Source organism: Triplophysa rosa, linkage group LG18 (genome assembly GCF_024868665.1).
Source record: "Triplophysa rosa linkage group LG18, Trosa_1v2, whole genome shotgun sequence".
NCBI lineage: Eukaryota > Metazoa > Chordata > Actinopteri > Cypriniformes > Nemacheilidae > Triplophysa > Triplophysa rosa.
Genome location: NC_079907.1, coordinates 22,672,579 through 22,699,574, shown reverse-complemented (window position 1 = coordinate 22,699,574; position 26,996 = coordinate 22,672,579). Strand labels below are relative to the sequence as shown.

General features: G+C 37.9%; 3 protein-coding genes across 3 annotated transcripts in view; all 3 read right to left on the bottom strand.

Moving 5' to 3' along the window:
• The window catches only part of erbb2 (erb-b2 receptor tyrosine kinase 2), a 31,894-nt gene extending 24,374 nt beyond the window's left edge, over positions 1 to 7,520 (bottom strand). The window contains exon 1 of the mRNA XM_057358067.1: positions 7,260 to 7,520. Within this exon, the coding sequence (XP_057214050.1) occupies positions 7,260 to 7,350 (91 nt within the window). The 5' untranslated portion in view covers positions 7,351 to 7,520. The remainder of the gene's footprint in view (positions 1 to 7,259) is intronic.
• A 2,031-nt stretch (positions 7,521 to 9,551) lies between these two features.
• Positions 9,552 to 22,247, bottom strand: pgap3 (post-GPI attachment to proteins phospholipase 3). The gene is given in 8 exon segments (XM_057358904.1): positions 9,552 to 12,506; positions 12,969 to 13,173; positions 17,872 to 18,008; positions 18,099 to 18,160; positions 18,659 to 18,721; positions 19,023 to 19,175; positions 19,597 to 19,694; positions 21,829 to 22,247. Coding segments are annotated over 8 exon segments (966 nt in total). The 5' UTR covers positions 22,013 to 22,247; the 3' UTR covers positions 9,552 to 12,442.
• Positions 22,248 to 23,719: 1,472 nt separating this feature from the next.
• On the bottom strand, positions 23,720 to 26,993 carry si:ch211-207i20.2 (uncharacterized protein LOC568537 homolog). The gene is made up of 5 exons (XM_057358494.1): positions 26,654 to 26,993; positions 25,960 to 26,128; positions 25,757 to 25,809; positions 25,447 to 25,546; positions 23,720 to 25,349 (listed from the first exon to the last, which is right to left on the bottom strand). The coding sequence occupies exons 1-5, from the start codon at positions 26,843 to 26,845 to the stop codon at positions 24,334 to 24,336; spliced, it is 1,530 nt and encodes a 509-aa protein (XP_057214477.1). The 5' UTR covers positions 26,846 to 26,993; the 3' UTR covers positions 23,720 to 24,333.
• Between the last annotated feature and the right edge of the window lie 3 nt (positions 26,994 to 26,996).

Genomic DNA, 26,996 nt, shown 5'->3' with positions numbered 1-26,996 from the left:
GCATTCTAAAACCATTCAAGATTTCTATCCATGCGCATATGGATATTGGTCCAGCACAGAGCTCGCAAGTATCCGAGTCTATATATAGAATAGCTGCGTTAAATTCGTGCCTCTTTGTTAAAGATGATTGTTATTAGTGTTCAGAAATGTTTTACCTGCCCATGCTCTCTCTCTCTCACTCTCTCTCCATGCTCCCTAGCGCGTTTGTGTTTCATGTTTCATGTATTGTTTGTGTTTATGCGATCGTCATTATGTTTACCATGTAGAGTAGAGTTTAATAAACAACCATATATTTTCACCTGTGAGGGGTTTTCTGTGCTCGGCTCATATACTTGGTCCCTTAAACTGTGTTTGATTTAAGCTACCTTTGCACTAAATCCTGTTTGGTAAAGTCACGTTACTTATGGCCATGAGAGAATGTAAAGTGTATAATATCATTCATACAAATATTGTTACACTTTATATTACTAATCAGAGACTGCAAAATATGTATATTTAATATTATTACGATTATTATACGTATTTTCCTTTGAGCTAAACTAAGTCCTTGACTGAAATTGATGTTTTAAATAACTAATTTCATGGATGTGATCTTGATAGATCTGGTGGAGAACAGAGCATGTGAGCGGAGCGTGCAAAATATAGTCGGAGCGCGGAGCGGGTTTTTATCCAAAGGCCGGAGCGGTCGGTTCCGATACCGCTCACACCAGGAGTCTAGGGCATGCACAAATCCACCCAGAATTCACCTGTGCCTTCAACAATTAACAAAACTGTCAGCCTACACTTCAAAATCTGTTCGTTGTAAAGGAGCGATGTCTGGTGTAAACACAAGCATAGCAGTGGCGATCCGTGACTCCTCTTCAGGGGAAGCAGTAATGCGAAGCTCGGCAAAACATGTATTTAGCCCGTCATGTGTGTGGCGAATCATGTCAAAGTACGTGCCTGCTGCAGACGCGTCGAAAGGGTTTTTAATAAAAGAGACGCTCGCGTTTGCTAGATACTCGCTTAGTCTCATGTGTAATCAGAGTTAAGTGTGAACGCGCGCGTCTCTTTTATCATAAACCCTTTCCACGTGTCTGCAGCAGGCACGTATTTTGACATGATGCGTGATGCACATAGGTTCACGTGAAGCGCTGAACACGTATTTGGAATTCCAGCTTCCCCTGAAGAGGCACCGATCGCAGCTGAAGCATAGACTAGAATGTACTCGATCAGTTCCAGTAGCCGCGGCGGAGCCGTAACGTGCCGCAGATGCGTGCGGTGTAAACGAGGGGTAAGGCTTCGGTTGAAAACGGCAGGTGTTAGGCATGCAGAGGAATTTTTAATTTGAGCGATTTCACCGGAGCGGGATGAAATTGTAGGTGAGCGCGGAGCGGAATTGAGCGGAGCGGTCTGGTGCGACTTTGAGCGGTGGAGCGGAAATTCTCACCGCTCACATGCTCTGGTGGAGAACCATATTTGGTGAGCTAAGCTCATCATTATTTTAACATGCAGCTAAAACCGCTACAAAATGAAAACCGACACTTAGCAGAAGTAAATATCGGACTTAAGAAACAGAATTCCTACACAATAAAAAATCCAAAGATGTTCTGATGTCAAAGACTTTGTTATGTTATGAGAACATAGATGCAACCAAATGGCTATTTCTGGCAGTAGTTAAAGAGTTTAAAACATATAACAAAAGAAATGCAGTGCTAAGTTTCAGTGTCAGATCCTGATCCTGGTGAAATAGTGAGTAGACACAAACATACAGAGACAGAGAGATCGCGCAGACTCACATTCTGCATTTAACAGCATGAACAAACTACTGTCTGTAGTTATTAATACATTATTGCAGTGCACTTCAAACTACAGCTGAGCTTGACAGTTTTATTGGCATCTAATCTCTCTGCCTCAGGCTTATGGCAAGCTTGTGTTTTGTGTGTGTAGATTCTATTGTAATAGTGTGTAGACACATGTACTATCTTACTGGTCTGTCTTATTCCAGAAAAAAATAACATGTCAATTTAATAACTTTATACTTTTGTTGTTTGGAAAAGCAAACCTTCTGCTAAACATCTCCTTGTCCAGGAAAGAGAGAAAATCATTTAGATTTCGATGAAATGACGACAGAATTTAAATGTTTGGGTCAGCTAACCCTTTAAAGTGTGAAACATTGTTCGTTTTTTATTGCAATAATCAGAATTGTACAAACTGATGGGACTGAATAATAAGTCACTGTGTTTCTCCAGTTCACGCTTCCTTTCCAAGTTCCCTTCCTCCTCTTTTCATCCTCATAACATTCCCTCGTTTGTGAGTGTGTGTGTGTGTGTGTGTGTGTGTGTGTGTGTGTGTGTGTGTGTGTGTGGCGAGAGCCGACTGGTGGCCTTGAATAGAAAACAACTCGATTCCGGCTCTGGAGAGGAACTCTATTTCTCTCCAAGGCGTCACGCACACAAAGCATGATTTGTTGATTCTTTTTTTATAAAGATAAATAAATTGTATTGGATCTTATCAGTCCTGAATTGCAATGGTCCCTCTGAAATCTGTGGTCCCCTTCTTTGTCTCGCAACCTGTCTCTCCATTATCAGTTTTTGCCAGTTTCACCTGACAGTTTCTCTGTATTTAGTTTTGCTTTTTTCTTTACATATTTATTGGTGAAGTTTCAGCAGATACTTTAGTTTATTAAACAAAATATTTATTTATATTTATAGGTTATTGTTTATGCCCTTGAAATTGTATAATATACTCTATATTGGGTTTATTGGCCACCAGGCATCCTGCTGTCTAGATATCAGTAGCTGCATTGGTCAGTGGTCACTTGAAAAATCTTATTGTAAAGAAAATTTGACACCAAGGAACAATTTGAACAAACCCTCAAAAAATAGGTTGCACAGACTGAGTGCTCTTTACCTGTGCTGTGATGCAACCTGCCACACCTCTCTTGGTGTGCGGCCAGACAGGAAGTACTCACTAATGTGCCAACTTCTGTTAACCGCTGCTGTCACGGAGACTGAGTGTTCAGACAACAACAACACAAACAAGAGAGTACAACCTGAACTTTCACAGCCATCAGAGATCATCTGCTGCCTGACCGACCCTGACCTGAGTTATACTACGAAGTACTTGACCATTTTACCCTGCGAGTCACACACCTTTTACCAGCGCCATGCTGTCAACATTCGTCACAGCGAGACCAGATCAACAATAATGGTTTTTTTCTTTCTGTTGGCTCAGTCTGGGCAATAGTTCGGATGTTTTTCTGGCCCCAACATAAATAATAAAATTAGTAATTAAAAAATAGAAATGTATTTTTATCAGAGAAAATATATACTCTATATTTTAACAGACAAAACTGTTATATTTTAACAGATAAAACTTTATTTAAAAATAATAATAAAAATAATGAACTATAAAAAAATATTTTTATCAGAGAAAATATATACTATATCTTTTAACAGATAAAAACTATTGTTATACATGTCACCATCGTTCTTGAAATGACAGATTGTGCCAAACAACACTGATTTGTTTATTATTTTGAACACTAACTGATGACTATAGCACTGCACAATATATCAAAATGATCGAAATAAAGCAAATGTGCATCACAGTGGTTTAAAATCACTTTATCAGATTAGGTTTTATGTACATTGTCTTATAGTTTAAATCGATATTGCAAACTTAAAGCATTATCTTATTGCATTGATTATAAATTGCATTACTTAGCAAGTTATCACATATTTCCTCAATATCATGTAGCCATAACCATAACAAAACCCTTCTCACAATTTTAACAATACCTCACTTGCTGTATATGTTCATATTACATGTACTTGTTGCAATTAAATCTATTACAACAAGATTTCATAAATCACAGAAAAATGAATATTTATTTTTGCAAGGCATCAACGAAGGCGAGATTTAGTGGCAATGTAAGACGGGCCAGCTGGCCACGCTCATCATCAGGCCCTGCAATGTGCTTCAACTTTGGTTGTGTCCCCTGAGCACTGACCTTAAATTCTAAACACTCAACAAGCCAATGCATCAAAATCAATAAAACTTTAAAAACACAGTAATGACTAAAACATTCCGTAACACTTCAGTTAGGGGGCAATTCCCACTATTAACTAGTTGTTATTAGCATGCCTATTATTGGCATATTGGCTGTTTATTAGTACTTATAAAGCACATATTCTGCATGACCATATTCTACATCCCTAATCCTACCCAATACCTCAACCTAACAACTACCTTTCTAACTATTAATAAACAACAAATTAAGAGTTTATTGGGGGAAAAGTCATAGTTAATGGTTTGTTAGTAGCGAGAATTACGCCCTATACCGAAGTGTGACCAAACATTCAATTAAAAGAAGCGTTAACTACACATAATGATTTTTAATTCAATATCTGAACACAGGGTGTAAACAAAAGATTCACCGTTGGTGTTAGTGCTGTTCACCAATAACAGTTATTGTGCAGAAAAACCCCATCATTTTCACACAGCTTTTAAAAAACACTTCACTGCGTTTTTTTCCACACACATTCTATTCTTACTCTCGTACAGAGTCAGGCACAGAACAAACAAGAATTACTCAACCGACCGGATGAACCGGATCGGGACCAGACCATGTGAGGCTCTGCGTTTGTGAAGCATGTATTACTCCGTTCTGACACACCGCTACACGCATACCAGAATAATGATGGGACGCGTGCATACATATGCTAAACCATAACTAATGCATTCAGGCATTCCTAAAGAATGAATGACCTTGCACACAGTGCACTGTCAGTCGGGTAACTAAACATACAGCAAAACAAAAACAGCCTTAACGCCATTGATAAAGGTGTGTGTGACACCTGCACGTTTGAGTGTTATGAGGCATACATAGTGTCTGTAAAGTTTTTTCCTGCTTTTGTGCAGGAAAATATGGTAAAAGATGGTCAATGACTTTGAAATGACTGCACTCTTATCGTAACCAGAATGTTTATGAACTGAAAGCAGAAAGTGGAGGGCAATGCGTTGCGTAGAGTTTGGTGAATGTTAGCGATCCAATTCAGCAGACATCTGCCGGGCCTTGTGCAAAATTCTGTGAACTTCAATCAATCACCAGTAATTTGCTATGAAGATATTTTGAAGAATGTAAGAAAGCAAACAGTTCTGGGGCACCACCATTGTAATTTTTCCTAGTATGGTAGTCAATGGTGGCCAAGAACTGTTTGGGTACAAGCATTCTTCCAAATATCTTTCTCTGTGTTCATCAGAACAAAGACATTTATACAGATTTGGAAAAACTCAAAGGTGAGTAAATGATGACAGAATTTTTATTTTTGGGTGAAGTATCCCTTTAAGCAAATCAGCGCATAACTGTTGGATGTATTAAAAGTGAGACACGAAAACACTTTATTGCAACATTTATGATAACACAATTAGTTAATTCAATGTTATGATAGTTACTTATTCAAATAATTTGATGTTGGCGCTTTTTGTAAAATACAATAATATTTTTATTCAAATCTATTTTCATTAGGCAATCGTTTCATAGACCAATTAGAATCCTTTATAGAGCAGAATCTGAGAAACAGCGATAAGGCATATCACAGGCAGCTTTGCACACTCACAATAATTGGTAGCATGTCAAGAAAACAGACACACTTCACGATATCAGTAACCTTTGCATATGTCTAAAATCACAGAATCAGATAAAACAACAATAGAGAAACAGCTTTTGCATGTATTTTGTATGAAAATCTGCACAGGTTATATAAGGATCCATGCCCCCAATGCCAAATCTGTCCTGGTTGCCCGATTTGATTGTGTTTGTTAGCAGTAAATGTGTTTTTTTGCAGGTTGTTGACAATCTCGGCACCTCAATGATGTTGAGAAAAAACAAGAGACTGCATGCTGAAAATATCTTTGCAAATAAACAAATGCTGAAAGCACATGCTATGGTATATGCAGTTATGTTTGTTTGTTATGTCTGAATCACAGCCGTTACACAGAAGTGCTAAACAGACGACCTTTGGAATAACTTCCATTCAACAAGCAGGAAGGAGTGTATGATTTCCTAAGAAAACAAATGATCTTTACCTGCACGTTTAAGTGCACTATGTTCATAAAGAGCACTGAAAAGTAAAATTCATAATAGGTTTTCTGTTACTTGTGAACATTTGTTATGCAAACCATAATAATCCACAATTCATAATTGATGTACATATTCCAGAGAGCCATCTATTTGTATTGGATGTGTTTAATCCTTATATGTCACGTCTCATGTTGATGTTTTACAAAGCCCTGTTATATCTTAAACATGACATTGTGGGCTTTTCATTACAATAATTTAAACAATAATATACTAACCAAAAATAGTAAAGCATTGTACTAACACACTGTTGTGGACATGCTTATTTGTTAGGCTATTTTAATTTATGGATTTATTTTTACTTTGAGTCTGAGTATGCAAATCTTTAAATACCGTGTTATGTATATTAAAGTGCTATAAACACCATATACTGTACAGTATCAAACACTATATACCACCAATTTAACACAATATGTAAAACAGTGTTTTTACACTTTAAAACAACTATGTATAACTGTAGAACTAATAAGCTGTAAATAAATAGTAAAGCAAGTACTGTAGTATATTCTAATAATTGGGTTAAAAAACATTGGCGTTTGGGAGTTTTACTACAATTCACTATAGTAAAGTATTACTGCATTTGTATGTGTGTAATAGTGTTTATAAACGTATAGATCCTATAGTGAAAATGGGTTTCATTGCTGGTTCCCAGGGAATTTGCCTTTAACATGTAATATCCCAGTATTTTAAATCTGAAAAGCTGCAGTTATTTAATTTTAAAATGAAACACCAGTGATTTATGCTCTCGGGTTGTCGTGTTTACGCGCTATTGTCCAGCAGAAGTTGCAAATCAAGTTTGCGTGACATACTTCACGCACGACTAATGCGTCAACAGTGTGGAAAACAACGACGGCAATTTTCTGAACGCATCCGCATTAAATCAGTTCACATGAATGAAATCAGCACACAGTATTTGAGTAAAGCACTTTTACTTTAGTGTATGAACTGTCCTTAAATCTCAAATTCACACTAGGAACGCGACGAAACTATAGCAGTGTGTGTGCGTGTCACAGAATCTCCACAGGAATGTGAGCTTTAACACTGAATTTCTGATGTTGTTTCTTTCTAACTTCAAATCCACGTAGTATACGTGTAATAATGTAATACGGAGGAAGAGTTTGGGAATGTGACCCACCTTCTCTGGCTGTAGCGCCTGTAATGCCCAACAGCAGCAGGACGCGGACGAGCCCGAAACTTCTGCGCGTCTCCATCGATGAATCGTCCATTAGTCCATAATCCTGCTGTTATTGCATGGATCCGCTTCGACTTTAACAGATCCCACGCGTGGAGTCGAGCTATGTTAAATACGAGAGTTTTTTCTCTTTGTTATTTCCCAAAATCCCTCAACTTCCTGACAGGAACGAGTGCGCCCAACTCTACAGAATGTGCGCGTGTGCGTTCTATAATACGCGCGCTCCCGCGGAGGAGTGGCAGTACAGATCGAGTCCAGCAGCTCGACTCACACGCACTCAGCCCTTGCTTTTAACATGCCACCAAAAAGCATTTGCCATTAAAGTGTATAAATAGTAAAAGTATGTAAAAGTCTCTTTAATAATGTTTATTATTATTGGCAAAAGCTTATAAGGCAACAGTTTATATAACAGTTACAATAATAAAACACAGGTCAAGTGAACATTTCACGGCAACAGAAAAATATGCAATTACTGTTAAAGTCAACAGACATTGTAATTTGTACATTTTATATATTTATAACACTTAAAAAACATGTGACAACTTGCCGCTTTAGAAATGTGACTACCTGCCATGACCTGACATTAAACAATCTACAATCTTCTCTAATTATATGTTACTAATTAAGCCACTTTGTTTCTTTGTGTGTATTATTTACTTGTTGACCAACAAGGTGTACTGAAATGTTAGTGTCATTTAATGATTTAAATTTAAGAGAGATTAATACAGAACTAGCTGTGTGACCCTTTTGCACTAGAAACAGTGCTTGAGTGCTCTAGCCCCAGTCACCTCTATTGTAACAGTGCTTAGCAACGATGTCATTGTATTCCACTGGCAATTTTGCAATTTAATTTAATGGGCCACTATTGTTAAGATATCAGATTATTTTCGTATGAGTAGCATCCAAATCTTACCAATATCATTTTAATTGACCTATCAAGTAACTATGAATTAAACTATCACATTTTTACCATTAATATGATGAAAAAACAACGGTTAGTAAAAAAATAGGATTGTTTATTAAAAAACATTCTTACTGTTTAGTAGCTAAAAATAGTACCTAATGAACAGCAAAACTATTAATTAAAACATCAGTTAAATATCTGTTACCTGAACAATATCTGAAAAATGTATAATTTGTTCCAAGTCATTTCAATACCCAAATACGTATTCAGCTTCACTATTGGAATATATTATAGTAGCTTATTGGTATAGATTTAAAATTAAAATTTAATTAAAATGACAAACATCTATCAGTTTTGAAGATATTGCCAATAGTTGTTCTTTAATAGTTTTATTACTACTTTTTAAACTTTGTGCAGCTGTTCAGAAAGTCTAATGCTGTTTTTTTTTAACACAATTGTTTCCTAAATTGCTGGCCTGAAAATGATTTTAGGGGTACGAATATCTAGTTGCAGCTCATGCTCTTTCTCAATAGACTTGGGGGAAATTCCAGAGAATGGCACGTGTCACCAAAAGTGCCCTTGTTTTGTCACATTGATAGTGAGCGTGTTTGTAGTCCAGGCCCAGACTGTCAGCAGTAGGCAGAGGAAGGAGGAGGAATAATACACTTCATTCATTGAAACTATCCAGCTTCTTCTCACCTTCTGTAAGACCCCTCTTAATACAACCCACAAGTGAGTAAACCTTACTCTATCATGTGTCTGTACGTTTACTGTCCATATGTGTATTTATTTAGGTGTGTTTTATTAGGCAATGCCATCTGTATGGTTATTTCTATAATAGCAACAATTTCTATGCTTTTCTGATGTAAGGGGGCTTATCCAAAGTCACCTCACAAGTGTTTTTTAGAAACAGCTTTAATTAAGAGGCTCCATCTTAACAGTTCGCAGACTACTGGTGCTTTTTTGCAATATGCATTTTTTTTAAATACCCAGAAAATAACCAGTTTTATGTTCATTTTAGTCTAAGTTGTAGCAATTTTGGTGTATGCTTTTGTCATTTTATACGTTTTATAATTTGTTTATTTTTGATGTTGCTACAGTAGATAAGATTAATTATTTTTATTTTAGGTCTATTTTAGTCTTTGTTTATTTTTAGAATTTTCAATTTAGTTTTTATAATAATTTTTAGGTCAATGGTTTTAATTTCATGAACAGAAACGTTTTCAAAATGGTAATTTTAGTAAACTAAAATAACTCTGTCACATTGTTCATAGAGTGACAACAATCATTTTGAATGCAGGCACTAATGGCCAATAATAGAGGGTAAAAAGGTAAAAGAATTAATAGAGAACAATTTTATTCATTTCCTTAAGATTTTTTATACACAATTGGAGCCGTGTACAACTGGTGGAGAAATGTGCAATACAATGCCAAGATAAAGAAAGAGAGCTATAGACAGAATAAGAAGAGTAATACACAAAGCGGTGCATGATGAGGACTGTTTTGGATTGGCAGCAGTCAAACTGCCCAATGGAAAAGAGAGTTTGTAGGAACTTTGGGAGATCAACTTGGGCGTTTGGTCTAAAGTACATGCCTCGCAAATGTCCTTCATTTCTTTCAAAACCGTGAGAAAATGTAAAGTTTACATTCAGCATGCAGGTAACTTTACAGTACAATCAACCAAATGGAACGTTTCTCCATGGATTCTCAAGAAGAAAAACAAATTAAATGCTTTAGATACATAATTCAATAAATGATTAATAATTAAATGTCTGATGCACACCTATTGGCAACAAACAGAAAGGAAGTTTCAGTTCAACCCAATCCAGTCTGGGAGCACAACCAAACAGACTGGGATTCTGCTCATTTCACATTAGACAAAACACGACAGTTTCAAGGGAGAGTAGAAAAAACAACTGTCAGTATCACTGCTGTTTATTAAATATTATCTTGCATGTACCGTTGTCTCGTTTAAAGTAGTATTATCAACCTTGTAAAGACAAATGCGTGTTAAAAGTTATAATGCCCCATTGACACCCTGTCCCAATGTTTACAATGCAATTCATATTTCCAAAAGATTTCCGTTAAGTGTGGATTACCGTCAAGGCATTTGGGTTTTTGTGTGTGTTTTATAACAAGTAAAAACGACTGTGATTATTGACAGCATGCCACAAAGGAACTGTATTAAAACCAGAAGATACTTGCAAATGAACAAACTGTTGGTGTTGGCCGTAGAAATACTGTATGATAGGGCTCTCTAAGGACAGATGCATTGTTGAGTGGGGTCAGCGGTCCCTGCCATCACTGCTCCAGACACCCTTGATGTCCCCTCCCCCCTCTACCGCTTTTAGCATTGCTAAATGGCTATATTTACCCCCCAGGCCTGTCACGCTGGCACTCTTCCTCTGAAACACACACACACATACATACATAAAGTGGACAAGTGACAATCTGCAACAAAGACATGCAACCAACCATTATATTGGCGCGGGTGGCAATAAATGTAGAATCCACAAAGGTGAGTATTCCTTAAACATGACACGAGATGGCAGAGATACAGTCTGGCACTGGTGAAAGACATGAAAGTAGCTCTATTTCTCATTAATCTGAAGCGTCGGCTTACACATACAAGCAATGAAGTGCTGCCTTATATGAGCGAAACTAGAAATAACAAATGCAAGGCATGAAGTGACAGAACGCACGAGGCTGCTGGGGCTAAAATCTCTGTTAGCCGTCAGATTGATACAGCTGTAAACTACTAAATCAAATCGCACGGCAACAAACAGATACGTCTTCTAAATCCTTCTTTAACCCTTTTTCATGACCTTCTGTGTAAAACTAATTTTGATCCAAGAAATCTTTTCATTGCAAAGGCATTCTTGGTGAAAGAAAGTTGAAACATGTAATTAAATTCAATAAATAAAGCACAAAGTGATGGGATGTAACATGTAAAGTGTCTGAAAATTATAAGAAAAAAGCAGCAGAGGAAACAAGTTCCCAGTCAAACATGTCAAAGCAAAAGTCGTTTTGTTGTATATCATGCATGTCATCACGATACTGTAATACGGTCTCTGTGAGTGACTGTAGACATATTCACCCTAAAGCCATTCATGAAATAGTTCAACTAAAAATGAAAGTTTTGGCATCATTTACTCTTAAAAAAAATATTTTGCTTCTAAAGGGATTGCTTATTTAATAAAATCATGGCTTATTCATTTGTTCATAACATGTACAGTCTGTGACTGTTTCTTCTGTGGAATACAAAGGAAAATATTTGGAGAAATGTCCATACAATGGAAGTCAAAATGAGTCAATGTTGTTTGGCTACCAGCGTTCTTCAAAATATCTTCTTTTGTGCTCTGCAGAAGAAAGAAAGTCATACAGGTACGGAATAAGTCAAACATTAAAGATTTGTTTTTTTATTTTGGGGTGAACTATTACTTTAAGCAAAGGGATGATTAGCAAATTGTACTGTAAAACAATACCAAAAAGAACAAAAATCTAGTGCTTGCAGTACTGTGGGCAACAACAAACCTCCAATTGCTTTAAAGGTCTACACTGGGAACACAAAAGAAAAGCAAATCTATTTCCCATAACCTGTAAAGGTATCAACAGTACGCTCTCTGCTGGTAGCTACAGTTATTGCACTGTAGTGACGTCAGAGCCACACGTCACAGAAACGGAGCACGCACATTGCTCAATCACAACCCCTCCTGAGTACTGATGTTCAACACGCTTTGGGAGAACAAATGTTTAAAAACTAAAACCAATCTGCCTCCATCTCTGAAATATATTCACACTTCAGGTCCTGACGGATATACATGCAGGACATTAACAACTTAAGTGAAGATACTCATCAACAAAAGTGGTGTTAGTTCGTGCGCCATTTTTAAAGAGACATGTGTTGATAAATGCTAATTTACTCTATTAATCGAATCTACAGAAGGCAAAGCTTAGTGAATGCAAACATCAATCAAGTTTCAACAACAGCACAGTGGCATATCCTTAGAACTGGACCAAATGATAACCTTCCTGTACAATGCAACGTAAAGAGGTCCGTGGTGAAAAACTGTAAACAACAAAACGAAGGAATTCCAAACCCATAAAACTTCGGTCCTGGGACACATGCAGGGAGCCACTGTGACCTGGCTCAGTTCGACTCCCACTTGTCCTGATGGGGAGGATATCAGAGGAGGGGTTGGGGTTCCGAGACTGTCTCTTCCTAGTCCAGTTTCACTCCAGGCTTCTCTGTGTTTAGGAGGTGAAGGCTGTCATCTATGAGAAAACTATCAAGATACAGAAGAATAAGAAAAACAGGGTTTCTTGGAGTCATTTTATGAAATGGATTACATTTTCATTGATGCATTTGGCATCTTTTATTGACTTAAGAGTGCATTTAAGCGATACATGAACTTTGCACTTAAACACAATGCTATATCAATTGGGCTATAGCAATACAGGATATCTGTTTATGCTTTTTAGAGATTTTTAGCAATAAATCTAAGAAGGATGTGTTTAAATGTTAATAAAATTGTGCATGTCGTTTGGGTTTTGCACATGTGGCATATCTAACCCATAAAAAGTTTTAACTTGTTTATTCTTTTAAAAAGTAGTGTTCCATCATATGTATTTAAAAAAAAAACATATGTTTGACTTTACATCAGTAAAGCCAACAATGCAAAAGATCATGCTAAAACATCGTTCTACACACAGTATTTACTCAAGAAGTGTCAGGTGAGCACATGTACCTGTAGAAGAGAAAATGGACAGGCACGGTGCTGAGATGCCAGACAGCATGAGCGTCCAGAACCCAGAAGAGTGGAGGGAAATCCAGCAGCTCCAGCAGGGCGAGAGCGTGCAGTAAAAGCACCACCATACCACACTTCCACCAGTATGGCAAGATCCGCCGGTTCTGCCAACACCAGCACAGCCACCACAACAGGTTTATGATGCCTGAAGTGACAGAAAGCACAGCGCCACCAGAGGGGAACACAGCGGAGAGGTTGGGTGGGTGAGAAGCTCTAAGACAACTGAACACGTTGACAACAGCTAGTGTTTTCACTCTAAACTAGTGCTGGGTGGTATGAGGATATATGGGTCAGTGACACATACGTTGCTCTTAGAAATGGTACCCTTGTTGGTTTAATCTATTTTTGACAAACATTCACACAATTTTAATTGAAATCAAAGAACTTCACAGACCTAATAAAGTTATACAGTAAGTAGGTGCATAAGACAATAACTATTTTAAAGAAACTTTAAGGTTATAGCATCTCATTTTGTACCTGCCTAATATTTACATAACACTGGGTGTATTTGCATACAATGAAATACTAAATACCGAAATTCAGTTTGTTGTTGTTAAAAACATCCACATGGCAAATCAAACCAACAAAGCAAGTCCGCATTTACAGGAGATTTGGAAAATAACTGTTTTAATGCCTAGTTTAAAGAACGTTTCTAAAAGATACCACGATAAGGATATTAAATTTGGAGAATATTGGAAAATAAATAAACAAATAATGCTATCATTCAAATTAATCTTTAATTTGGTTTATTTTGTGTTTTTTGGCCAATAGATCACTGTTAAAATACTAGTGTAGGGATGCAATGTGAAGAGTTTCTTGTCTCTAAAGGCAAAATGCTGAACGGATGTAAAACAGGCACTGTTTTGCTCTGGATACTCATGCTGATTTATTTCCAATATCAATAATCATGGTCATTGACATCACTGTTATTGTCACTACTGGCACGCCGCAACACGCAATAATCGGAGAAAAAAAAGGTTACAAGCAAAGTGACATTAGGGTCACAATAAAAAGGCTGTGTTGACATGGTATCGCTTAAAGCAACACTTTGTGGTTTTTCGACCTTCACATAATGTCTCTAAAATGACTTCAGTGGTAGAACAACTCTTAACTGGATGAAGTCTACTGCCGCTGCGACCCGAGCAGCCTCACCACACTCTGTAAGTTCTGTGTTCGGGTCGGTTCACGCAGCCCCGCCCATCCCCTGCCTGCGGAAGAGTGCGATATGGTTTCCAAACACCGTTCCTGCATTCGCCGGTTCCATCAGTAAACAAATTCATGTGTATCGTGCGGCCCGCGGAGAAGCTTATACAGCGACATTATTTACAACACTGGTGGTAACAGACAATTGTGCTTTTCAACCAGATGGGGGAACCCGTGAGCAGAAGTTCTAAAATGTTGCTTTAAAGGGGCCATTTCATGAAAATCAGACTTTTCCATGTTGAAGTGCTATAATCGGGTCTCTGTTGCATCTGCCAACTAAGAAAACGTGAAAAATGACAACCATTAACTTTGTTTATGTGAGCCTATCTCTGCAAGCCTGTGAGAAAACGAGCCGTTCAGATTTCGCTCCCTTTTTGACATAGGTGGCCGTTCTTATTATAATATTACAAACCCCTTTTTCTGAACGTGTCCACCCATGGTGCTGCCACCATTTTTGTTTTCGCCATTTTTGTCTGCCATGATGGATTTGCCGGTGTAACTACACAGCAACAGTGTTTCACTGTCATGTAAAAAGGAAATAAACAGCTCGTGCATGTAAAAGAAATGTCATTTTGCTATTTAAAACCTCTCTCTGGATAATTCGTTGATCAGTCTGATCATCCATTAACACATTTCACAAGTCTTGAGCGTCCTGACAGCGTACGGATATGACAGTTGAGCCGCATCATTATCCTGCAGCTCGCGACTGGAGCAGACATAAGAGAGAAGAGCGCTTTATTGGAATTACGAGCGGGTGAACCTCTGCCTTTGACTCCGCCGCGAACGGTCCCGGTATGCTATTGTGTTTCTGGGGGTCGTCCTCGGTCGTGTTCTGGGGCTGTTTGTGGTGCGCCTGTTCGGGACCGGACCACGATTTAGACAGGGTGCCCACAATACCGGTGTCCCTGTTGCCGCTAATATAACTACTCTTCTCAGGATGTCGGTCTTTTCCCGTTTAATCACAGACGTTGTGCTTGTATGTATTGCATAAGAAAGCAGGGCATCTTGAGCTTGATGCTTCACAGCCGACCACCCAGTTTATCAAACCACCGTGCCCTCACTCGCGCTGAGGTGTTTTATTTATTTACATTCTTATTTACAATAAACACATCACTGAAGCATGACATGACGCTTATGTGTCTGTTTCTGATCATTTTCCCACACATTTTATTATAGATATGTGTTTTTTATTTATTTAAACCTCCTCAGTAGCTGGTTTAAAGTTAATCCCTAACTGAGACATAAATCAGAGTTTAAAATAATGGAGCAACAGAATTAAAGTTAATCTAGGTTTACTGCAAAATTAAAACCTGGATCAAATGATAGCTTAAATATAAACCTGATTATTTTTGAACAAGGTTTACAGTTTGGTGCAACGGAATTATTAAATAAACCTTGATTTAATCTAGATTTAAACCTAATCCTTGTTGGTGCAACCCACCCTTAGTATTAAATGCTAAATTTACGTCACATGTCAGCAGTTTGAAGTTGTAGCTGCACTCAGTTACATTATGCCGTTACTATTTTCCCTGCTTATAACATTCCTCTGTTGTCTGATATCGATCATAAAATAAGACAAAATTAGACCTAAACAGTTTCCACAAATGAAATTTCCTAAATTACATCTAATAAACTCTCCCTATTCTTCATAAACATTTACTCTGTAACTTTTCATCAAAGTCACTGAGTGCAGCTGTGAACGCGTCAGAGGAGATCTGGCCCTCCCGGCTGAGTCTGGTTTCTCCCGAGGTTTTTTTTTCTCCATTTATTTCTCATTGGAGTTTGGGTTCCTCGCCACAGCAGGGCAGTGTTGGCTTGCTCACCGGGAGACTGCTTTTATTTATTTATTAGATATTATTTATTAGAATGATCTTGCTTGTTCTATAAACACCATGCACTGTGCTGTGTTTGACATTTTCTGTGTTTTTCTGTTTTCTTCATTTGCTCCTGTAAAGCTGCTTTGGAACAATGCACATTGTGAAAAGCGCTATATAATACAATTGAATTTAACTGACTGTTACCAGCCTCACAGGACACAAGAGAGCAATGGATTTATTTTGTTTTCAATGGAAATCCTCCAGACTGAACGAGGCAAAGCTGCAAACAAAGACATTGTAAGTAACAGACTCAGGACCTCAGGCACCCGTGGCAACTTAAAAGTAGATAAAATGTCACTGTGACACGTTTATCCGTTCACTCATAGAAAGTAATGTGTATGGCTTGTAAACACGCGACGGGATTGTCCTGTGTAACGTTACTTTCACTTAGAGAAAACGTGATACGTTTGTCTTGAGCACTTCTACTTACAGAAAACAGTGTGCATGGTTTGTAAACACACGAGTTTGTCATGGGTACATGGGTTCCAGAAAGCGGTCGTGACTGGACCAATGGGGACTGGAACGCCTTTGCGAATGGCCGCGGGGGAAACAGGTATGCTTATAGAAAACAATGTGTTTGGTGTAAAGACAAGACACAGTAGTTTCTCATTCGCTTCATGTGACTCTTCTTTCTTGGGTAGGCTACTTTCCCTTATAGAAAGCATTGTGTATGGTTTGTAAATACGCGATCGGTTTGTCATGGGGGCAGTCATGCAATGTCTCTGGGCAGATATTTACGTCATAGCAAGTTAACAGTCCTATCTCTTTGAATGGTGAAAGGCAGATATTTCTAAAATCACTAGCAAAAATCACAATTAAATAGCATATTTCCGATCAATGATTAATATGGACTGTACCATAAATTTGGTTTGCTAAGCTTGAATTGCGTTAAAAATCACCCTTTTCAATGTCGCTTCAGCTCAGGCCCCGCACCACGAGGGGGCAAAAGGGGGCAGTGCACCCTCGGATCTGATTTGTGCCCCCTCAGTTTTATTTTAGTATTTAAGGCAGTTTTAAAAACGAGGCTTTACAAATTTATAACTGTCTTGCATGTTTACAAGAAATTAACTAAAATTAAAAATATATAGTTTTTGTCATTGTCAATGTATTTTATAGGTAACAGGATGACATGGTGCGCTGCTGTGCAGGGATTCTAGCTCCATTAAGTTATTTGTAATTCGTTTTCATTAAAATGTGTATCCTATGCAACATGTGTATTCATAACACAGTGTTAGATACTAGCAAAGATTGTGAAAAACTGGTTATTTAGCAAAACTATAGCAAAATTTCGACTTGTATAACAAATTAATAAAGAGATTCAATGGCATCCTTTTAAAAGACTTATTTTTAAAATGTCTACATTTTGTTAGTTCGTTTACCCGTTTGCATATGGAGTGTATCAGCGCTTCAAAAATATGTGTATTTTATAATTGTTGGTAAGATATGCCCCCTTAAGAATTTACCATGCCCCCTCAGTCATTTCATCCTGCAGCTGGGCCTCCTTCAGCTACTGCGGACAGGCTTGCAAGTGCCTCACATAAGCCCCCCCCAGAGAATCGATTGGATCGTTCTACTGGATGGTGGGGCTTTCTTCGCTGGAGCGGCCATATTGAGCGGCAATGGCGCATCTTGTTAACATATATTATCTTTGCTTAAACTGAATGAAAACCCATTTCACACAGCCTTTCATTTAGTCATCTTCATCAGCATAGTCTGTGAAAATCATGCATGTAAACAAACTTAGCATCCACTTCATGTCTTACCTATGGAGGCATTGGCTGCCATGTTGTACCCATAGTCAAACCTGACAAATGTCAGATAAGAGACATGAGACGTGAAGGCCAGAATAAGCAGAACTCCCACCATACTGGAGATCACAGGCCTCCGTAAGCCCAACGTCCTACAACACAAACATAATCCTCAAATCCCTTTATCAACCCATGCCTCTGCTCTTCAATTTAACAGCACTGCGTGTTTACACAGTACACACCTCACACAGCACAAGTAGATGGAGTACAGAATGACAGCTGATGCACAGAAGTAGTCCATCTTCTATAAAATATAGAGAGAAAATCTATTAACACCCTTGACACCTGTTCATTTTTTTCCCTACTAAAAATATAGTAAAACATTTTCTTAATCAGTGTTGTGTCTTGCTTCACACTTAAATTATCCAGACCTTCAAAAGAAGATTTATTTACTTTGTATGGTTCTAAAACAGCAGCTATAGTAGGGCTGTCAACTTAAAGGGATCCTCTGCCGAAAAATGAAAATTCTGTCATGAATTACTCACTCTCAAGTCGATGGTCAACCCTATGAGCTCCATTTATCTTAGAACGCAAATTAAGATTGTGTTTTGTTTTGTTTTGTTGAGGTCCTCGCCAAACACTAACAGCATGCCGAACTGAACAAGTTCATGGAATTGACTAAAAAAGCTGCACTTCTTTTAACAGCGTCCAAAAATAGACACTGACACTGAATAATTCAGACACAAGGACACATCCAAAGCATATTTATATAGAGTAAGAACATTTTGAAAATGTATCTTACCTCTGTTAGATAGGTGTCTCTCGTGTGGAACACCGTAGACCAGAACCATGCATTTAGAGAGATCTGCGGACAAAGACAACGCAAACATGACTAGTCATGTTTACTAGTCACAACATTTGCAGAGGTCTAGATATGGGAATCAAAAGTTTAATTGAGATTCCGATTCCACTAAGCGGTTTAAATGTTTTCCTTTATTCCAGTAGCAATGGCATTGGCATGTACTGCACATTTATTTGGAGCAAGATTCTGGAAAGTTTTAGCATGTTATTTTCCTCATATTTCCAAATACACTGTTATTCTTGCAGGTTAAGTGGCCTGGCAGTTAAAACGCTATGACTTTATTCAAACACTAGTACTGCCTCACCAGCGAAAAGGCTGTGATGGTGTGGTACATGGGGCTCTGACGGGGGACGGCACTGCGGTATCTCAGCAGCATCAGCAGACAGGCAAGACCATTGAGCAGAGACGCCAGAGCAGAAGCAGGCTCCTCAAAACACAGGAATCGGGCAAATGGCCACTGCAAATAGTCACATTGAGAAATAACTATGAGGATAGAAGGAAAAAGTACAGTATGTACATGATTTAACATTTTAAAACTTTTAGGGGCAGTTTCCAAGACAGGCCTAATACTAGTCCTAGACTAAATTAAATGTTACAGATGTCTAAACTAAAAACAACTTGCACTGACATTTCTTAAAACACTCCAGTGCCATTGTTTTGTTTCAAAATGCACACAAGTAATGTTTTTTTGTAATGCTTGTTTGTAAAAACTACTTAAATGTCCTAATTTAACTAAGGACTAGTCCTGGCTTAATCTAATCCTTGTCCGGAAAACCTGTCCTGTTTAGTTAAAGAGCTGGTTCACCCAAATATTTTAATAATTTTATTAGAATTTTTGTTTTTGTGTGAACTGTCGCTTTAAGAATTCAGACTCTAACCTTCCCTTGAAACTGTGGTATGCTGTAACCCTCGGCTTGGTATAGACCCACTGTGGTCCACATTCACTGATACTTGCAGTCATCACGACACGTCCATCCTGAAAAATCAGAGACTACAAATGAGCGACTGCGCAGAACAGACTTCAACATTTATTCGTACAGACAGGTATCAAATCTCGATCTGAAAAACATCACAAACTGAATGTAAACAATCAAAACAAGGCAGTGGGGAGCAATCCGGTTAAATTTACATAACTCATTAAAGCTCATCATAACAGAGCGTTCCCACCAAACGCGACTTGCGCGAATAAATCGCGCGTAGTTGGACGCTTGAACATTTTGAGTTTACTCGCTTCATTCGCGCGTGAAATTCACTTCACAACAGACGCGAATTCGCGTCATGGGAGGGGCTTCTGCCAGGCGGCTCCAGTCTTGTATATACTGTATATACTGTATATATATATATATATATATATAAAAACGATCTTTACTCAATTTAAGCTATACATATATATATATATATATATATATAGCTTAAATTGAGTAAAGATCGTTTTTTACAATTTACCAGATTGTCCGACCTGCTCACTCACTTTCTTCTAAGCAAGATCCTTTTTATTCCTGTTTCGATAAAAGTAAGAAAATGTATCGTACAGCTCCGGGTATTCACATACAGCGACGATGATTTTGTCCTCCATTGTTGTTTCGGATTTCTGCCTCCGCTCGCTACGTCACAATCACGTCACTACTAGAGCAAGCTCCCTATTGGTTAACGCGGCGCGAATTTTCGTCAAAGTTCATATTTTTCGATTCACGCGAATCACGCGTTACGAGCATCAAACGCCCAAAACGCTCAATTCGCGTCGCGTCATTCGCGCCGCCTCACACCCCGTTCAGACAGCCAGAGACTTCGTCGCTGTGTGTCGCTTGTCTCTTGCTATGAGATCGTTTGAAGTCGTTCCTAGCTCTGTTTGTCCTAGTAAAGTTTGAACAAACCCTCCAGTAACTGACGAGAGACGGATGACGTGAGCTCCACTGCTTTACTCCTATTGGTAGTCGCTCGCGAATGTCGCTCATCATTTGCATAAAGTTGAAATTTTCTCAACTTCTGTCGCTGGACACGCCCACTTTCTGCGAATCGCTCCGCAGGATGTCCTATCGCGTCTTTGCGTTGACTTAACATGTAAATCACTCGCGCTTAATGCTTCATTCGCGTTTAGTGGGAACGCAGCTTAAGGGTTCTTTCTTTCGGACAATCTAGACTCCTGATGAGATTTAATTTGTGTAATATTTTTGGGCCCTAACATAAATCCCATGCTTGAATTTGTGTAATTTCATGGTGGAATAGTTGTGTCTATGTAGTGGTTAGGCGGTTACACTGATATTCATCGACCTTGTTCAGCTTGTCCCCCAGTCTGGTCAAGATAATGTTTAGCTGGTCGGACGTGTTGCCTACTTCAATGCCATGGTGGTTTGTAACCTTTTTTCTTAGTTTAATTAAACTATAATATACATATAAATATCTGTATGTTTGCAATATTAATATTATTAATACAGTTTAATTACAAAAAATTACAAACCACCATGGTATTGAAGTAGGCTACCTGTCCGACTAGCTAAACACAATCTTGACCAGACTGGGGGACAAGCTGAACCTGGTCAAACCAACTATTACCTGTCACAATATCAGATTTTTACTATGCAATTATCATTGCAAAAAGAATTCACATTAACAATATTACTGGGATATAAAAATAAACATGTCAGTTTTGTAAATGAAGGTGTTAAATTAAGGTGTTTAGTAAATTAAACGCTTCTTTATATAAAAATGTAAACAAATTATGTGAACTGCAATAGCAATAAGAAACAAAAGCAACTCCTAACTCAATAAGACATAATAAACCATATTTCAACACTACGCATGTGTAATAATTTGATAAAAGTATCACTCTGAAAAAAGATCAACTCAGATTGAACATAAGATGACATGGCACTATTCAATGGATATATTTAGATATGAATTTCAGCAAAATGAACTAATTTGTAATGCCAATTTCTCTCAAAAAATGTTACAATTCAATTTTGTTTTATAGAGAATTGTATACAGTAATGCAAGTACATCATAAAGTAGCTGTAAATACTGTGGGGTTTTTCAGGGGAAAGGTAATTTAATTACATATCAGATAATCCAACACCTAACACTAATACAGTATGTTAGTTTAGTAACGTTACCTGTGAGCGCCATGTACGGAGGCTGTGTGGACTGGAACCCGCGCAGTCGGGCCCCTGTGCAGTTCGTCCGGACACACAGTTTGATGCAGTCCCGGTAAACCGGCTCTTTATCCCCCTGAGAGGCGCGCGCCGGAGCCGACACGAGAAGAGCCACCGCGGACACCAGAAACATCACGCGCGTCATGCTGCAGTCAGTCAGTCAATCGAGATCAAAAGGCACAACAGAGCGACATCAGGCCATTAGAGCGAGTCAAGTGACAGTCTTATTAACATGACACGACAGTGTTCGCCACCACTGTGTCCTTTGTCTCGAAACGATGTGTCACTTTATTTATAACGCTGCACTTTATGCGCTGTCCGGGCAACAAGTTTCACTTCACTAGCGAGATGTTACATTCCGCTTCTAGACAAACCCGGAAGTGTAATGAAGTGCGCATGCGCATCGGTCTCTCAGCCAAACATGCACACAACAAAATAGATGCTCAATTTGAATAAAACACCGAATAAACCTACAGAAAATGCTGACGTGAAATTATTAGGGTTAAAGCATTTTTTGAATGTCATGAAACATGACAAAGATTTGATAAAATAATGCAAAAAGTTGGTTTTTAAACACCGACTGGATGGTCGTTTCCAACCACCATGAAAATCCTTTGAAATGTCAAAGAACATATATGATTTACAGCATAACAACAACACTATTGTTCCTTTATACCCTGCTAAAACATATAATTCATATAATTAGAGTATCATCAAAAAAGTTGATTTATTTCACTAATTCCATTCAAAAAGTGAAACTTGTATATTATATTCATTCATTACACACAGACTGATATTATGGTAAAGAAAATGGCAAGCATTCGGTTTCCCTGTGGTGGAATGAACTGCAGCATCCTTCATAAGTTTCAAAAAACAGCTTAAAAAATACCTGTTCCACATTTATTTGACTAACCAATAACTGTCTGTCTGTCTGTAAAAAAAGAATTCTTGATGTTCAATCTCTCCTTTGCGTACTCCAGCTTTAATCCTCTAGTAGCATGGCCTTGTAAACTAACGGTACTGTTTAGCGTGTTGGCAAAATGTTTACATGCTCTTCTACTTGTAAGTCGCTTTGGATGAAAGCGTCTGCCAAATGAATACATGTAAATGTAAAAAGTACTCTTAAACTTGACTATTGTCTACTTGAAATAGCATAGGCTACTGAAATACAGTATCAGTCATTTCAAACAATTGTTACATTGTTGTCCCTGTTTTCGTTGCATATCTAAATGTGTGAGTGACAATACCACCAGTGTTGGGTAAATTACTCTGAAAAAGGAATTAATTACTAGTTACTAATTACATATTCAATAGTGTAATTAGATTACTGTACAAATTACTCTCTCCAAAAAGTATTTAATTACTTATTACTATTTATTTTCTATATCCTACATCAACCTTGATTAGAATTGATTCAAGGATAGACTTGAAACGGCTTATTTAATTCATTCAAATAAATAACGACATAAATTATTCTTATTAACCAACCAAAGTATTCAAATGTGAAATACATTACAGCATACATTTTAAATTTAGTCTTATAATTTTGATGTCATTTCCACTATTGAATATATTACACAGTATTTAGTTTAATTACATCAGAAGTAACTGTACTTAAATTACAGTAAAAACAAGAGTAATCCCTTACTTTACCCTTTCAAGGGAAAAGTAATTAAATTACAGTAACTAATTACTTAGTAACTAGTTACGCCCAACACTGAATACCACTTTACAAATCTTTGGCAGTGTAATGCAATATTTAGTCAAGTAATAGACATTAAACATCCCACTTTATAGTGGATATTAAGAATTTCAGTTTACATTGTTAAAAGACAAAAACTCAGATAACAACTAAAGAGAAACATTTTATTGAAACGCTAAATTACATAAAATGTATGAACAATTATGGAAAGGATCCATAACTTATGCTTTTTATTTCTTTCATCCTCACATCATTACAAACCTGTCTTCTGCAGAGCACAAAAAAAGATATTTTGAAGAACGCTGGTAACCAAACAACATTGGCGCCTCATGATATAGACTTTCATGATATAGACACAAAACCACTGAGACATTATTCAAAATATCTTTTTTTGTTTCACAGAAGAAAGTCATATACAGTTTTTGAATGAAATGAGGGTCAATAAATGAGGACAGGAGTATGGGGTGATGAACTAGTGAATGAAAATAGTTCATATGACAATACCATTGGACAACAAAACCAAATTATTAGACAGTCGTTTTCTTGCATACTGGCATAAAATGCTAAGCCTATCGCAGCGTAATATTTGATTTTGAACTAAAATTTAAGGTAAAATACAAAAAACATACTGCTATCAGTAATAACTAGTACTTTTAAAAGTAATACAACTTATTACTTTTAGAAATCAGGATATTAGTAAAAATTTCAGTAAATGTCCGTGATATGTTTCCAAATAATAAATGTGGCCCACAAAATGTTGACGATTAGGCGTAAACGCATTTGTGCAGCTTCAGATTGCGGGGATCTGCATATCTTTTTCCACATTTATCACAAATGTACTGCTTCCCCCCTCCGTGAACGTGCCGTTTGTGAGTACGTAGGTGACTGCCTTGACTGAAACACTTGCCACAGAACTCACAATTGTACGGCTTCTCACCAGTATGGATCCTCTGGTGCAGCTTTAGACTGTTGTTGTTGTTAAACCACTTATCGCAGTAGCTGCACCCGTAGGGTTTTTCGCCGGAGTGTGTGCGGCCTTGTGAAATGAGACTACTCTGCTGACTGAAGCTCTTCCCGCACTCCTTACAGCTAAACGGTTTCTCTCCTGTGTGGATCCTTTTGTGGATCTTCAGATTAACAGCCTGTCGGAAGGTCTTGCCGCACAAATCACAACTAAACGGTCGCTGGTCCGTGTGGATGCGCTCGTGATTTTTAAGGTTGACGGCGTGTCGGAAGGCCTTCCCACATGACGTGCAAGAGTACGGTTTATGCCCCGTGTGGATCAGTTGATGTGTTTTTAGAGTTACGGCCCGTGTGAAACTTTTCTGACAAATTGAACACTGAAACTCTCTTTCTCCAGTATGGGTCATTTGGTGCCTGGCTAGATTTTGCGCAATGTTGAATCTTTTTCCGCAGACATTGCAGCTGAAAGGTTTTTCACCCGTGTGGATTATTTCGTGGGTCTTGAGGTGTGCAGCTTTCCCAAAACGTTTACCGCAGACCTCACACACAAACGGCTTTTCTCCCGAGTGGATTCGATGGTGGTCTGTCAGGCTTTGTTTGTGAGCAAAAGCCTTGCCGCAGAGGACACAGCCATAAGGCTTTTCACCAGTGTGTATGCGTTGATGCGATTTGAGGTTGCCTTGAGAAGAGAAGCTCTTGCCACACTCCGAACAAATATACGATGTCTTCCCATAGAGAGTAATGATGTCTTGAGGATATTCACTTCCTTCTTGTAAAGCAGACGTTACCTCATCTTCTGAAGTAGCATTTAAGTGAACTTGAAGGAAATCAAATAGATAAAACGTTTTTAATAACAAGCATGAATGGAGTCATATTAACAATGGCTAAATATTTGTTGAATCCCACTAGCGTACCTGCAGTGATGGACTGCAAGTCAACTTGTCCAAATTCATTTTTGATCGTTACAGCCAGTGTAAAAGGGGATTCCGAACCGTCTTTCATGGCCTCGTCAGACTGGGTGCACAAAAGTTGTTTTTAATCAACATTACACAGGGTAATAAACCAGACATTCGATGCAAAAAAAATGAACGTTCTGTGTTTACTTTATTTAGCGAAAAGCCTCTGCAAAGCTCTCAACTGAAATATAGTTCATATTTTGTTTTCAAGTTTTCTGTTAGCTCTTTACAACATCACAATTTTTCAAAAGAATATCTTTCAATCTACCTCATTTTTCATGTTCAGCGTTCTTGCACTTCCATCATAAGAATGTTCCTCTTCTATAATGTACATATGAAAATAGGTCATAAAACATATCTATCTTGTATCAAACATTGTGTGTTTGGATGGAAGTGGACGTTATGCATGCTATGAAGTTAATAATTAAAAGCAGATCTTGACTTGTTTAAAATAAGGTTGAGAACACTCACCAAGTCCTCCGACAGACAGAATGTTCAAGACGCAGCCTGGTCGCTTCGCTCGCTTGCCTGAAAATGTTTTGCACTCAAGATCCAACAGAAATCTGGTTTCATCAACGAGTTTGATTATTTTGCCAAGAGCCTCGTTGCCCAATACTTCCATAACTGATGCAAACTGCCTCTGAAAGATTCAATTAAGAAAATACTAGTAATATAAAAATATTATATATGACTTATTGTATAATTTTTTGTACAAATACCTAAAGATAATATATTGTACAACGGTGATATCAGATGTTACCTTAATATACTATCACACTGGATCATTGCTATTATATACCATGAAATTTGCATGGTACTCCGACAAAACTTCAAAGATTATCATAGTATTACCAGAGCATTATTATGGTATTGTATTCAAAAGACGATATTAATGTAAGCAAATTATGTTTCAAAACACAGTTCTTTTGAAAAGACTTATATATATATATATACACACACACACACACACACACACACACACACACACACACAAGTAAATAAATAAAAAACAGCATGTCAATCAATCTACAGGTGTTCAGACCTGCGCAAACAACGCGCTGATCTTTATACTATCTGCACACGCGCTCATACAGCGCTCTGAACGCGTCACATGTTTAATGTGACAGGCCGCAGATCTATAAACAATATCACTTTATAACCTCACCATTCTGTGCTCCTTTTCCGTCGTTACTTTTTCATGCATCTCCTCGTGTTCACGCAAGTCGCTTGCAACATAACTAGTAGGAAGTACGTGCGTCTTTTCTCCTATGAGTTTGCACATTTCAGCGATCGCAGCGTGAATTAACGCTTCTATAATAGAAGCGACGTGCGTCTGCAACGCTACGGAACTCGACATTCTGCCAAACCTAAAGCCTATCGGATCGTGCCTTTACTTTCTGCTTAATTGCTGTCTATATACAAATCAGAGTTAAGCATTAGCTACCCCAAAAAGTGAACAAACATTAGAAAAGATACTTTAGGACACAGCGACTGCAGCTAGCGGAAGT